Source organism: Sinohyriopsis cumingii, chromosome 1 (genome assembly GCF_028554795.1).
Source record: "Sinohyriopsis cumingii isolate HCF-2022 chromosome 1, ASM2855479v2, whole genome shotgun sequence".
NCBI lineage: Eukaryota > Metazoa > Mollusca > Bivalvia > Unionida > Unionidae > Sinohyriopsis > Sinohyriopsis cumingii.
In genome coordinates, this window is record NC_142961.1 from 29,073,586 (window position 1) to 29,090,274 (window position 16,689).

Sequence of the window (16,689 nt, forward strand, 5' to 3'; positions counted from 1 at the left end):
GCCTAACTCAAAGTAAATCTAAATCACATAAATTTAGCTTCTGTGTGAATTTATAAATGCTAGACTTATGATAATTAGCTTCATGCCTTCTACCTTAAAAATTAGGTGTCAAAATACGAAACTATCCAGTGAGACCTTACGTTTGTGAAGGAGCGTGTTGCAAGATTTACTTCCCTTTTCAGGGGCAATCACAACACACTGACGCCTTTCAGACAAACATTTGCAATACATTGGTCTGTAAGACGCACTCTACAGATATTACGAACGTCTGAGAGAGTGACAGATGTAACGTAATGTTCGCATTTGCAACACGCACCGTAGGGAGAATGTTGGCAAACCTCTATATCACTTTCATGGACTGTGGCTGAAATTTCTTTTCATATGGTACTTATGAAAATTGTACAAAATCTGAGCACGCAGCTAACAAAGATTGTTGCTCCCATATACTTGAAAAATCAGCCTGAATTAGTCTAAAGTACACTAACTTTAGCTGTTATGAAACAGGGAAAACGAATTTCGCCAAACTAGACAATACAAGATTCTGAAGTCCATCGAATGAATTGCAAAATAAAAGTGTAACAATGTTTTTATCGGCCCTTTTTTTCCCTTCATTTTTTGTAATATAATTTACCACGGAGCGAAATTGGCCAGTCACATGATACATGCACATCTAATCTTAGGTCAAGCTGTGTACTCTATAACCCCAATTACACCCATCAATCATACACAAAAATAAAGTGAGATAAAAGTTCTTTTGATAAAACATAATATATACAATATCTATTTTTAAAATAGCCGGTAAAACCAGCGAGGAAATTCTTTTCGTTTAAAAATCTACCCCTATGTAAAATACGAAACCGTAGAGTGCCACCTAAATAAGAAAGGCAAACGCCACACATTTACGTAAGCATATTCAACAACGGTGAGCAATGATTTTGTGAAGTGCTAACGTTTGAATATTTTATATCGACCTGGGACCTATATAATAATCCCTGATTAGCTGTTGTTGTCAGGATCGTGTTGCAATGTGCGTTGAAATTCATCTGGCTTATGATATGCTCTATCAACGCATGAGTCAAAATACTTCTTGTAGGATATACTAATAGGGCCGGATTAGATCGAGTGATGTTTTTTTTTCTTCTCCAAAATTTAAAAAAATTTAAAAAGGGCCTTGAGTTTCCTCGAACGGGCACCAAAGCAAAAGTCTCTGTGTCTGATTACTCAGATTGTACATAATGCCCAATAAACGTGTGCAAGAATAAAACGATGGTCAAATTTAAAATGACAAGTGACTGTAAGTTTATGTGTGTGTGTGTGTACGTTTCATTTAGCCTGGGGATTGGTAGTGCCGGAAACCCCGGCATGATTAAGAGGTTTCAAAGGGAAACTTGTATTCGTTTTGGGAAAATATTAGCATTTTTTCCATTTAAACAGGCTCCCAAATTGAAATAAATATCTTGATAAGATCAAGCAGCGTCCTGTCATGACTAATAATGGTAGTATTGATACTCTTCAATACACCTTTGGGTGGAGTCGTGATGTCTCACTTACCAGCGACAGGTATGCTGTACGAGACACATATTTTTGCATGAGGTTTATGGGAAAACTGCTGTCGACAATAAGCTATTATTATGAAAGTAAAAGTTGACTTTAATTGTTAAATGAACTACGGAAAACAGCCTGTGTGTGGTATCTTAACTACCGTATTTAAACGAATGAAGGTTGCTGATTGGCTGAAAAAAATTACGGGAAAAATATTAAGGTCATTTTTCATGAGTTTGAAAATTTCCCTTTGGATAGACCATTATTATACGCAATCATGATTTTCCGACCCTACCACATACATATAGTAATATGGCTAAATATTAACATCACAGTATAGGGGAATTAATTAGTTTGTGCCCATTTCTACCATCACGAGGGACCAAAGTTCAACATGGTTATATTCCGTATCGCCTGCGGACAATTAATGCAAGTATACTGTTTGTGAAGGTGATAATATTTACTGTTAAGATAGTACAAGCTATAGAAGTGACGTTTACATCCTCCATAAATATATTAAGATCTGCGTTGTCAAAAGGATAGTTCTACTCAAGAAGTGGCCGTGTCCACGCATATGTAACAAAAACATATAACTTTGATATGCTGGATTTTATTACATATAAGGCCGTGTTAATGAAAAATATAATTCAGACTATCCAGAAAGTATTATATTGTACTGCGATGGATCCACACATTTTCGTAGGTGACCAAGTCTCCTGTACATGTTCTGGATGAGAATTAATAAGGCATCAACTTGGCTGTGTTTAGTAACTATGTTTTTATTGTATCTGATACATTAATTTGTGGAAGAGCTGTAGTTTATTTCCTCGGAAAAAGAAAGAAAAGAGAAAACCTCTCCAATATGCCTACACCATCGGCACTGAAGTGTATTTGCAAGAAAAATTAGCATTTCTGTCGATTCTTTACTTGTTTAGAAAAATCAGGAAACATCGCATTTTCATTGCAAAATCTGAAAATGCCCCCAAAAAAATGTTACAGTGAGCGAAAGAAGTCGCATGTATAATCGTCGTGCATTGGCGATGTTAGCTATTGTAAAACGCCGAAGATCCATTGTCAGCTGCTGATGACCAAAAACACCATACCCCCACCCCCATGATAGTACTTCTTGAGGTATAGGAAAGAGTGAAGGTCTGGAACTCGAAATAGGGTCAATATTTGTCATGTAACTCGTGTTTGGATGCGATATAAGGACTGTCAGTAAGTAGTTTCTTTGGCACAATCTGGGTGAAATAAGGTTTTGCCCATAGGGACATTATGTTATTTCGATGGAGACAGTGATGTATCTATCAGCATGCAAGCGAAACATTTTTGTAAGTTACCACTCACGCACTGTTACGTCACCTACAAAAAAAAAACACTGTTGACATTTACTGTGCCATTAGGTGATCTTAACCCTGGAATGGATGTACATTCACTGTGTGGAGTTTTGACTAATTACATTCCATTACCAGCGTTATTTGTGCATGAATTCTATATTTGTTTGTAATGCACATAGATATAAAATAATGCCTGGAATTGTATTATTTCTAAAAGATGGTGATTGTAAATATTGTCCAACTTGGGGTGAATTATTCTTGCGTGCTTGGAAGCAAACCATCTGTTCATGCTCTGGGTGCTTATTTTAGCATCATCTATACAGTTATGTGTTGACCTTATTGACGACTGTGTATGTGATTTTAAAGACCTTTGTCCTTTTCCTGATCTGTACGGAATTGGGACAGGGTACATTGACACCACGTGTTGAACGTCAACCAAACTCGAGTCAGTTCTAATGTCACCTGTCATTCAATGATATATCGTCCAAGCGTCTCAATCATGTTTTGATCGATCACTTGCGGGATTGTTGTAATACAAGATTTTTTTGAAAGTTTGTATCATCCTACACCGGTGAGGGTAAGTAGACGAGTCTTTTTTTCTGAACTGTCGTTCAAATACTAACAAGTTAAACTAAAGCACTTGCACTTTTTGGGGGCAGAATACAAAATTTAGTTGTTCTTTTTTTGTTTTTTTCTTCTTTTGACAGACATTGCATTTGTTGGGATTTGTTGAACCATGTTTTGATGTGTACAACCTATTTCTTTAATTCAGCCTTTAATTGTTTCAGGCCAGATACAATAACTTAAAAGATAACCTCTCCCAATGATTACCCAAAACATATCAAACAATATTATGGACTTTTGGTAGAAATTATAATTTATGTAGTTATTTTGAAACATGGGTTATTTGACCAAAACTGTATTTTGGCACATTTTGACTACAATTCCGCCATTAACAGTGTAATTGGTGCATGATATCATCACACACCTGACTAGACGAGTGCCTATACTAAAAAGGGACATATCTCCACCAAAGGTGATTTGTTTTGTTGTTTGTTTTTAAGCAGCACTTCAGCACTTGAAACATTGTATAGAGCCAAGGCAAACAGATTTAAGAACCTTGCCAAGAGTCTTATAAAAGCAGCCAACTCGGTCTGGTCTGAATAGGTTTCGAACATGCTACATTTGGCACACGAATCTCTCACGTTAAACAATGAGCAACCACGACTCCAGCCAAAAGGGGTATTGGAGAAACTACCATTAATATTAATGATAGCAAGCTGCTTACGTCAAAATTCCTAATTTACCAATTCATTTAGAATTTAGTGCAGACATCCCTGCTTGCATATCGTTTAACGATGCATCTAAACTTCGAAATAAATGCTGCGGCTTATTTTCATATATATTTATTCCTAATCGACTTATTATCGGGGAGGTTTACTTTTCAGGCAGACTTTACTTTTTATGTTCACGATGTGCGATGAAGAAAATGGTTTGCTGTATACCTGAAATTGTAGCATGCCCAAACAGTAAGAACTAAACCAAATCATTGAAAGCCATTCTGCAGCACAAATACGCATGGGATAATATAATATCTTAGATTTTTATAACGATATCTTATTTTAGAGACCTAAATCCCACGGGAAGTGAATGGCTTTTTTTTAAAGGTAGGTTTATTTACAAAGTCAAGTTCATTTCGGATGTTCAGAGTATGATTGACGATTCTCTTTCTTTCTTTTTTTCTTTTTTTCTTTCTTTCTTTCTTTCTTTCTTTCTTTTCAGTTCTAAAATACCTTTCTTTTGAATTGTGGATTGCTTTGACGCTGTAATTGAGTGCATCTTGAAATTTAGATTCCATACCTGCCTTTTAAGATATTACAACATGTCCTGCTTGTGTTTGATTTTTAAATTCCGTGTACTCTTTTTCAGACGTAGTATATGCATGGAATTAGCCTTAGAGACCGGACAGAAGAGCATGTGTATTGCGTGCGCGTCACTCGCGTCTGCACATGTAAATCTTGACAAGTACAGTGAAAAGATGCGATTGTTGGTGTATCCATACTTACTGAGAAATCATTAATGGATCTCACGTACCTCTTTCGTGCACTATATGTGATATCCAGTTTGCGTACTTATCATGAAAAGAGCTTCAGTGTCAAAATATATAGGAGTCCCAGTTATAGTCTGAATATACCTTCTATTTTGTTAGTACCCCCCTTCCGAATTAAACAACGAAAAGCACAAACGAGATCAAACATGCACAGAACTTAATCGGTTACTTTAATGATTTATAATTTCAAACCTGATTATGCCCAGAGTGGCCCTAACACCTTATCTTCTGTGCGTTTCACTTCAAACGGAAGTTGGCAGTGTACAAAACGACCATTCTCGCCAGTCATTTCCAGTTCCTGGACAAGTCCATTTTCAGCGGAGGGGTCTATGCATGACTTCATATGTATGCACTTAGAAGGAAAATACCATGTCGTCTGCTTCCCATATTTACAATATCGAATCAAGCAAAGGAAAAGAATAACGACTACAAATTTGCTTTTCCCGTGGATTTAACAAGCGGCGTAATTTCTGTGTTCATGTTGCAAAGAAATACAACTCTAACCTCTCAACGTTGTGGTAGTTTACGGAATTATCCGCCAGTTACTGAATAAGATGAACTGCGTCAAAAATTGTGTCGGAGGAAAAGAGACTCGCCCATAGTGTACGCAATATGGCGCCATGTTAGTATGGAAAGTCCGTTAAGCAAGAAAAGCGCAGCGATGCTAGTGTTAGGGCCGCTCTGGTCACAGTCAGTTAGAAATTATTAATCAGTGATTATATTGACTAAGTTATGTGCACTTTTTATGACATTAAAGATTTCCGTTATTGAAATCGGTAGGAGGTAGAAACAGACGAGGAGGTATATTCAGATTGTAATATAAATTACTATGACTTTATGAGACTTAAATATTTACGTTAGTGATATCATGCCATTGAAGAATATTTTCACTCAAAACAACCTATTATTTACACATAAGGGATAAATATGTTGCTAAGTGATTCAACATTCAGAAGCGAAAAAAAAAAAAAAAAAGTATGAGGCAGTATATAGCTGGAACAAAATGTTGTACAGATAGCGTTTTACTAGATGCCGGTTGGTTGCCCTGAATTGCTTTGCCTTCTAAAATCGCGTACGAGTCAAACCCAACTTCAAACAGCACAGACTAGGATGTGCAGTTGCATAATGTGCTGAAGATCTGGGTGTCTGAATTTTGTAAGCTGTAATACGTAGAACAAACAACACAGACCCTGAACTTCCGGCGCATTATACCAAGGCAGATCAGGGTCTATGTTGTTTCTGTTGAACTTGACATATAAGCAAGTATACGGTATGCGATGCTATGTTTATTTTGTTAGAACGAACCATACATTTTACATCCCCTTAAGAACAAACGAGTTGCATCTAAAAACAGGAACGTTTTGAAAGATGAAGTGGAATATATTTTTCTTATCTTAATTTTTTTTTTTAAAGTATTTATTTAGGTCGCAAATATACATACTTTCAGCGGAAAATGGGTAAGGATTTTAAGCCCTCTGAACAACAGACCATACCATCCGTCAGAATTTATTGGAATACATTTTCTGACAATGTCTTAGATTATACGTATGTAGTTAGCTTAGTACAGGGTCATCACTGGGAACCGTCATGTAGACAATATTCGTTTCGTGTCCCTCAGTGTTACAAGAGTCCATTCCATTGATGTTAGAAGTAGTGATAGACCACTGTCGCCACTTTGCACTTAGTTACTACTAAAAAGTTATACATAGTCTACTATTCTTTTTATTCATCAGGGCGGGTAACAAATACTGCACTGCGATGACTTTCTAACGCTGTTCAGTCACAATACATGTTGGGCGTACACAGTTTGTACATCAGTGCGTCATCGTTAGACTTTGTCCACATATGGACTGGAAGAAAAGTACATACATGTAGTTTAAAGGCAAATACCAAAGGACCAAGTCACAATTGTTTCAGTTTTAGGTGGGTGGTCAATGGTTAAAGTTTTTAGGTCTAGCAGTACCGGTGACGATTCCCATTGATGAAGTGCGAACATATATCGTGAAGATGTTTGCAGTCAGGCCTGGCCCTAGGATGAACAGGGTCCAAGGCAGCATGTGGGGCCCTGGGCAGCAAGCGATGATTAAGGGGCCCAAAGCAAAAAAGTTGCATTGCCTGAAAGTGCGGGGTCCAAGGTGATTGCCTCGTTCCCCAGGGCCGGGCCTGTTTACAATGGAATATTATATATCGCGAATGATTTGGAGGTAATAAGGTCAAACGTTCAGATCACAGAAAGAAAATTTAATTAAAAATATATGTGTATGGCTTGGCATTAGACCTTGCACCAGATTCACCAGTGAACATTGAGCATCCCTGGGGATAACTGATCCAAGGGTCAATGATTAAGGTCACAGTGTGAACTTTATTATTAAGGTAAATTTGTTGTACAGATGGGCGATATCGTCTGTTTCCATGCATTGTTCCGATTTGGAACATATTAGTTTCACATAGAAATTAGTTGGTTGAAGGTTCAGAGGTCGAGGGTCACAAGGGTTGTTTGGTCGTGTTTCTGCAACGACATCATCACATGTCGGACGATTAAATGGGTGTTCTATCTCTAAGATTTTAAATTCAGTTTCTTTACAATAAGTTTTAATATTGTAAACAATAGCAAACATCGAATAATTCAGTCAAACGTAAAATACACATGAGTATAATCTTGAAATCAGTGCAGAAAATTTGCCATTCGACCTACCTACATATCTAAATTAATCGAACTAAATCAAAAACAATGGTCGAAGAGGTCAAAGTTCAATATATTTTAGGTTGGCCGAGTTCATATCAATGATTGTTCTTCGATATGGATGTCAAATACTCACGGATTCTTCTTCGATATGGATGATATGACTTCATTATTTAAAGTTTTGATCGTCTTCCGCGATTTACGAGTCGTGAAATTTTGAATAAAAATGTTATGTGGAGTTTTTCTGGTCATATGGTACATCAGTACAAAGTAATCGTCAGTGATGTAATATGTTCAGACAGCATCATTACAGCCTGGCTTGCCTATCTAATTTATTATCAAAATAGTGTCATGCGATATTGTAAATCAAATAATATTTAATACAGCTGGGGGTGAATGGGAGATCACAACATTCACGTCTTTGATATGTTAATATTATGTTAATATTTTTTAAATATTTCTTCTTTAGTTAGGTATTTTCTCTCTCTACACAATTTGGCTTGCTTGCAAAGAATTTGACTTGGTTACATGGCACACGCTTCCTGGTTTTATTGCATTAATATTTATATTTTCGCACAACTGACAACGATATGAAATGTTTTACGAAAAATCTTATGAATGAACTTTAAACGTGTTCATGGGAAACATGGCACACGCTTCCTGGTTTTATTGCATTAATATTTATATTTTCGCACAACTGACAACGATATGAAATGTTTTACGAAAAATCTTATGAATGAACTTTAAACGTGTTCATGGGAAACGTGTCAGAAAAAGCGAAATTTGTCAGTTGACGGTACACAGTGAAATATTGATAGTTTTAAAAGTGCATTTAATTAATAATATACAATATATGCTATGGTTTAAAAGGCCACACACGAAAGACATTAAAGCAGTACTTTAAAGATCGTCCCGTACACGACAGAGAATGGCAGTTTTGAAAAGCGGGCGAGTTCGGTCCCCCAAAAAGTAGAATAGAAAAGTCAAAGCTTCTTATAAATGCATTTGTCCCTGTTTTGCCAACCTTATTTTCCTTAAGCCTTCGTTTTATTAATACCCTGTGGTGCTTTATCTATCTTCAGACAAATATGGACATGACTGAGATGAATCTGTGTCCAATCTGTTTATTGACGGTGCTTATTTCGATGATAATCCAAGTGCAAGCGTCAACAGGGTGGCTGCGCAATATGTCAAAACCTCCGGGCACGGCCTGCACATTTAACCCGTGCAAAATCACTAACTTTTGCGGCGAAGGCCGAGTTTGCAGCTTAAACAAAGACACATGTGTCCACTCATGCGTATGCACCGATACAATCACACACGAAATGTGCAAAACGGACGACGCTGAAAATACGACAGATACTAGTCTCGACGATACGTCCAGCGTAGGTCACAAACGAACATCTGAATCGGAAGTGGACGACACAAGTTCTAAAAAATGTTTTCTGCCATGCCAGCATGGCAAGTGCATATTTCTCAATGACGGTTCCGCTAGTAAATGTTCTTGTGATCCTGGTTGGGCTGGATATTTATGTGATAATGAAGCCCAGTGCACCTTGAAATGTCCAGAGAACCAAAACTGCCGAATTCTTGAGGATCTTCAGGAAGTGTGTGAAAATATGCCAGAATCGGAAGGTATTTCGTCCATCACAAATCGGTCTGACAGATGCCTGGAAAAGTACACCATACGACCGTTGTCTGAGAGAAAGTGCAGCAATGGAATTACGTGTTTATATGGAAAATGCCAGGAGGGAAATGGAACAAACATTGTAGCATGCAAATGCGAACCCGGAGCCTCTGGAACGCTTTGTGATAAATCATGTTGTTTGGATTGTGGTCTCCATGGAAACTGTTCTATTGACCCAGCCAATGATAAGTCTTTTTGTTTGTGTGAGAAACCATATATTGGGAAACTCTGTCAGGATCCTCAAACACTGGGTAAGTACTCCGTTGCTTAACTTGGTAAAAGTACGTTCCAGGTAAAATTAATATGCGAACCTTGTCGGTCTCCTTAATCAACCGTTATCTTTGCTAAATACCCAAGGGAAGGGATAAGAAAAACCATCACAGTATAAGTCGTAAAGTAAAGCTATATGATATAGGACATATTTCCCCCGCCAAATAAGTATAAAGTTGATATGCCTTAAGTATAATACTTTGTATGTATGTATGTATGTATGTATGTATGTATGTATGTATTGGTTTGTTCATGCTAAATTCATTCATATGGATGGATGGATGGAGTTTCTGATGACTGCTAGATATACCGCCATCTTTCGAGTTCATTTTTTATTTTATCTTTAATCCGGGTTTAATTGTAGCTGCTAGTTGTATTATTAAAACACTCATCAACTTTTCTCTACATGAAAATGTTGAGCTTGTTTAGATTTCAGAGCGCGTCAGTTAATATTTTTAATTTCTATTTTATTTTTACTGTTCGTATTGACATCATATCGACTCACAGTGTACAATGTATTTCATTTAAAACTTGTGAAAGCAAGACTTGGCATACACTACTCTCCTTGATAAACTGTGCTGAAATCGTCCGATCCAATTTTAAATCGTTTTATTTTAAATGTATATTTATCATCAATGACAAAACTAAATATTTGGATCAAATAGAATATCTGGATTAGAGGATGTAGGCCCTTAATTTTTGAAGAAAAGAAATACACGGCTTGATTCCTCCCATGGCCACGTTTCTCTGAGGCACATGCGCCTAGTAGTTGTATGTGTGGTTTATATATAAAAAAGTATACACGACAACATCGTTACTTATTTCGGCTCCAAAAATTACTTTACTTTGAACTTTCCATTTTTAAGTTGAAACTTACACTTCACGCTTGAGTAAACCTTTGCCATTATATATATATATATATATATATATATATATATATATATATATATATATATATATATATATATATATATATATATATATATATATATGCACATACATACATACATCTTAATCTGAGGTTAAGAATGTGGGAATCGTTATAAGTCTCTTTCATCAACCACAATCTTAGATTATCACGGGTAGGATTTTAGCTTAAGGTCCAGTTCCCTTGAAGTACGGTGCTAGGTGTTGTATATATTTAATGAGAGCAGTTGTAATGCTGTAGCTGGTTGCGGTGGCTTTTCCATTCCGGAAGCTCTCGCATGTACTAAAAAATTCAAAAGCTGGCACGGCCAAGAAAAAGCAACACCTATAAGAAGTAGTATTTGAAATAGGCATTAATCTTTCTTAAGAACAACTAGTTTCATGAGAAACAAGCATTCGAGTTATATAAAATTAAGTGTTGCGTGACAAGATCAAGGCAGTTAAATAACATTACGCTCTTAAATCCTAAATCCTAACTGGGACAACGAAAGTCAGCGTTACTCACCAATCTATTATCTGCTGGAGTTCACGAAAGAAGAGGCTTTTAGGCGTGGAAGAGATTAACCATCACATTACTTTCTGTCCGTTAAGTTTGTAATAATGCTTCGAGACAAAACTGAAATGAATGCTGGAGTTCTTTATCGATATCTGCATTGCTGCAATTAAAAGAACAAAGCAGTCGCGTTAGACATAGAAGGCGGAATGGAATAAAGTAAAGACATTCACGTGTGTCATTCCGTGGATTTCTGGACTAAATGTCAGTGAAAACAATACACATTCGGTTTCATTAGAGAAATAACAAAACAAAAAACGAATTTTAAATTTGGCAGTTATCTGAGACACAAAATTTACCTCGACCGAACCTAATACGAGATTTATTTGATAGCTAAAAGTCAGACAATCCCATTGTGCAACGATAGTAAGCTATTTGCTTTCGCGTACGGATGAGATTTGTTGCTTCGTTTGTTTTATTTGGAGTTTTGTTTTAATTGCAAGGATGGAAAGCATAGATTGAACACATCAAAAAAGGATAATGTCTATTGAAAGTTATGTGGCCTGGGGGGGGGGGGGGGGAATCATGTAGTGGCAAATATGCGGCAGGAGCATATTTAGTTTAACTTAGTTGAGCTAAACCTTAGTTGATTTCGTCGTTTTTCTTCTCAGTTATTACATCTGAGAAATTATTATTTTCACAGAGAAATCTTTTATCTTTTGTTTCTACCTTTGTGTAAACCAATCGCCATAAACTTTATTTTTGTTTTAAATTCCAAAAAGAGAGGGAACAAAAGGCGAAGTGGCACCTGTGGTTGATTGGAGTTTGCGCGGTGCTGTTGCTGATCCTTGTGATGCTTGCAGTGATCATTCCGTACCTGATGTGGAAACAGCGCGTCATTCCGATTATGAAGAGTGTATACTGCTTCCAGCCGTATGAAGATGATGGTAGGTTTTTATTCCACTCTCAAGCTAGCTACACTTCAACATTTTTCCGTTAAAGGCGGAATAGTTTATACTTTAGCTGGAAATATCATTTTCGCGTTTTGGATTTCCCTTTAAAATTTGGAGTGTACGGGTTTGTAATCCAGTACTGATACACCGATTTTTTTCAAGGATCAATTGTTAATGTATTAGGACAGCGTGCAAAAGGTGAAACATTTCTTTCGAGACTTTGTTATTGCTACTATCAATTTTATTTCCAAACTAATACACTCCCTTTGTAAGTAAAACGCAAAGGCTATTGGGATTTTAATTCGCAAACATTTCGACGCACTATGGCGTCTATCAATCAATAGCTCATTCAAAATCTAAATACATATCTGTAACGGACATTTAACTGCGTCATTGTAGTACGTGCAACATTGTCTGGAAAGGAAAACAAGGTAAAATTTATAAAATTGGATTTGTAAAACAATGTTATTACATTTGTAAAGCATGTTTTAACAGACCTAAAAAAAGTAACCCCATATTTACTCGCTGACAAGAAGAACGATATTTATCAGTATGATCCAACAAACCGCAATGAAAGACATGCCGTAGGTACATATGCTCGTGGGTAAAGAGCAGCCCTTTCCGCAAAAACTAACCTCAAGTATAAACCCCTTTTTCAGATTTTGTGTCTTGAAACAGTTCTTTTGTGTTGTACTCGATATCATTTGCTAATGTCAAAAGCTCAAAAATTCTTAATAATTTTAGTAATTCGCCAATATTTGGGCTACGTTCAGTCATAACATCAGAAAAAAACTGATGTTATTCGTAAGTAGACTGCGTATGTTGCATCCAATATAAGACCTATTCAAATCAAATATACGTTACGGATAAATGAGGATAAAACACCTTGCATTATACCAATAGTCACACGGAAAGGCAGAAGTTGCCTGACCCCACTTTTCACAAAACCGTTTTAACGTACTAAATATTAAAAGCGAACTAGCACCACACAATGGGATGTTTTTCTTCATCACATTTCTGAGCAGAGGTCATTTATTTATTCTGTCAAAAGCCTTCTAACATACAAGAAACGTACGTAAACTGGACTATCGTTGTCATGGTGATTAATGATTCCCTTGAAGGCGGATAGACACGTATCAGCGAGGCATGTCCCTGAAGCCATACTTTCTTTTTAGGGCTCTATTTCACATCTTCTCATAATTAGTTTTAAAATTTTGGATATCAATGTGGCAGTGGCTTTAGGTCTATAATTGTTTTCGTTCCTTAAAATGTATCATATTTTAATGTTAACTAGTTCAGTGAGGACCTATTCTTATTCTCGGGAAATGTGTGGGCCTTTTTGAGCATTAAACGACTCACCATGTCCTCTGAGTATTCGTAATCAGTTAAATTCATTTAATTGGCAACGAGTCTTACTGTTTGTTTTAAAGTTATAACTGAGTCATAATTATTATGCCATTGTGAAATTTATAGGCTCCATAAACTTATCACCCATTACTTCACAGCTGTCTCATTTCTGGTGCCCTTGTTCTCATTCCATCTTTTCCTTCCAGATGAACTGCAGTGGGATGCATTTGTGTCATACGACGCGAACGAGCAGGACGAGCAATTCGTACGTCAAACACTGTACCCCCAGTTGGAGCGGGAAATGGCTTTCAGGGTCAACATCAACCACTATGACACAGAAGATAGCAAATGTAAGCATATTGTTTCGCTTTTCTCAAAATAAAAACAAATAAATAAATAAATAAATAAATAAAAGAGATGTGTTGAAGTTGTTGCCAGTTTTTGTCTATCAGTAAAATATTTCCTTTGACAGGAAGCAAAAATTACCGAAATGCTGACTATAATACAAACTCCTTTACGTCATAACATAAAAGAATGAAAAGAGATAACAAGAATGATCCTTTATAATTAACCTAACATTGAAACTAAATGGTGTCCGGACACAAAAATGTGTAATTTTAGCCCCCAGAGTAAGTGTCATGTTAGAATTTGATTAGTACATCTTTTTTAATGGTGAGGTTATGGAAGGAGGTGAACACTAGACTGTAACATTCAATGTTGATAACCACATTAAATTTATTCTCTTGTAGTCAATCTGTTCTATTTATAGTATCATTATCATTGTTCATTCTGATATATTCTACTGTTTAAGCACGTGACTATAATTAATTTCCAGCAAATATTACTTTGAAGTTAACTACCAAGAATTTTAAATGTGCCATTTTAATAAATCATATTCCCGAAGGGCATAATTTCGCATTTTACGCAAATGAGATGACTTCTAACTTTTCAAAACACGCTTTGAGTACAAATAAAGCCACAACTCTAACTCTCTGACAGGCATGTTCCAATCTACATTTATGAGTACTTACAACATTCCTGATTGCAGTCTTATCTGTACTGATATATAACTGCTAACTTTCTGTAGTTCATTTTATTATATGTGGACATTATCAACCGACACGGTATGGAAGTTCACACAGCTACAGTTGTTGATATTATTTTTGCGGTCAACATTCTCACAGGTTTTCCTGGATATGGGGCATTTATTGTAGCCACATGTTCATATATGTTCCAGAATTAGTAAGTTACAAATAGCGCTTAGTTTGCAAAAATAAGAACGATGAGAACAAGAAAGTAATTCTGGTTTGGAAACGACCCCCCCCCCCTCAACAGCAGTATGATTGATAACTGACGTGAAAGGTTTTGTGACAGATACATGTATAGACGAACAACGCTGACTTGTTTGAACTGACTTTTCACACCTTGAGCAGTTTGATCTTTTATTTCAAACATATAGGGAGAAACTATTTATTACATTTTTATAATTTTATCTCTGAGTTTGTCTTTTGCAGCCATTATCAACAACAACCTCTCATCGATCCAGAACAGTAGACGAACCATCATGATCATCTCTAAACATTACATTCTCAGAGAATTCAGAAACTTCTACGCTAAACAGGAAATTCTTCAGGAGAAACACAAAGTTATTCCGATTTTTATGGAAAATATTTCAAACCTCAGGCCTCATATTGATCGAGATTTGAAAGCTATCCTGAATTCAGTCCCCTCCTTGCAGTGGCCCAAAGAGGGCACTCCGCAGGAAGCCAGAAAATTTTGGGAACGTCTTAAACTCTGTATGCCAAAGTTAAAAAAACCCACGTGTTCCATACCACCGAATTCAAATTGAAGGGTTTTAGAAAGTAATGACATACTAGTCAGTATCACAGATGTCAGTAGAAACCAAGAGGGAGAAAGAGGGGTAAGAATTGGGGAAGGAAACTGGTACAAATAATGTTATCACAGATGACAGAATAGTTGAAAACTTAAAAATATAACAGTATCTTGTTGATACATGTTCAGTCCTTCCCATTACTTCTGGAATAAAACATTCGACCAAAGATTTCAGATCGGCAGCTATGATACGGTTTTAACGTATTTTATTTTACATTGATATGCTTGCTCCTTTTTACCTTTTCGACACTGACTACTTATATCAGCCATGTGATTTTCGTCCAGAGACTATAAGGACATGAGATTGACGTCGAAGGAAATATTAAATAAAACAATAAATGTTGCAGAATTTTTTAACTGCATACGACGTTTTCTTATCCAAATCAATACTTCACGTCACAAAGTGACTTGAAGAACTAATATACAATGTTATAATAATAATAATAATAATAATAATGTGGTTGCAAGTGTCTGTGTGATGCAACATAATCGGATCGAATTATCATCTAATAATGTAAATAAATACATATATAGTTTTCTTTATATTTCAACTATAAATTGGTCAACTTCTTGATGTCCATATACCTGATTCATGTATGATGTCTACCTCTATATTCTAAGGGTATATTCCACGTCTGTCTGTCTGTATTATGAGTTATATGGAGCTACATATAAAATATACATTTGTAAGACATAAATGTCACAATCTGCTAGTTAGTTGTGCTATTAATAGATAATTGGGATTGATTAATGGGCATGTTGCCAAATGGGAAGGTGTTACAGGTCATACTCTACATAGCTGTCATCGCATGTATATATTAAGCGCGCTCACTCAACACACACACACACACACACACACACACACACACACACACACATATATATATATATATATATATATATATATATATATATATATATATATATATATATATATATATATATATATATATATATATATATATATATATATATATATACTTTAAAGAATTTTAATGTGCATGTATCGCCAGTGGACTTTATGTTGGACAACACTGTTGAACAAATATACATACCATACAGATTCGACATGGCCTTAAGTTGGACTATACTGTTGTACAAATATATATCCTATACAGATTCGACAGGTCCTTAAGTTGGACTATACTGTTGTACAAATATATATCCTATACAGATTCGACAGGGCCTTAAGTTGGACTATACAGTTGTACAGATATATATCCTATACAGATTCGACAGGGCCTTAAGTTGGACTATACTGTTGTACAAATATATATCCTATACAGATTCGACAGGGCCTTAAGTTGGACAACACTGTTGTACAAATGTATATCCTATACAGATTCGACAGGTCCTTAAGTTGGACTATACTGTTGTACAGATATATATCCTATACAGATGCGACAGGTCCTTAAGTTGGACAACACTGTTGTACAAATATATATCC

At 36.0% G+C, this 16,689-nt stretch overlaps 1 protein-coding gene across 2 annotated transcripts; it reads left to right on the forward strand.

The window, feature by feature from the left end:
* The first annotated feature begins 2,025 nt into the window (after positions 1 to 2,025).
* Positions 2,026 to 16,070, forward strand: LOC149806605 (uncharacterized). Of its 2 annotated transcripts, XM_089955447.1 has the most exons (5): positions 2,026 to 3,456; positions 8,755 to 9,610; positions 11,832 to 11,996; positions 13,556 to 13,699; positions 14,864 to 16,070. In XM_089955447.1, the coding sequence occupies exons 2-5, from the start codon at positions 8,761 to 8,763 to the stop codon at positions 15,196 to 15,198; spliced, it is 1,494 nt and encodes a 497-aa protein (XP_089811573.1). In that variant the 5' UTR covers positions 2,026 to 3,456; positions 8,755 to 8,760; the 3' UTR covers positions 15,199 to 16,070. The 2 variants fall into 2 exon arrangements, with proteins under 2 accessions (XP_089811573.1, XP_089811581.1); XM_089955455.1 differs by lacking the exon at positions 2,026 to 3,456 and having other exon boundaries at positions 8,342 to 9,610.
* Positions 16,071 to 16,689: the final 619 nt, after the last annotated feature.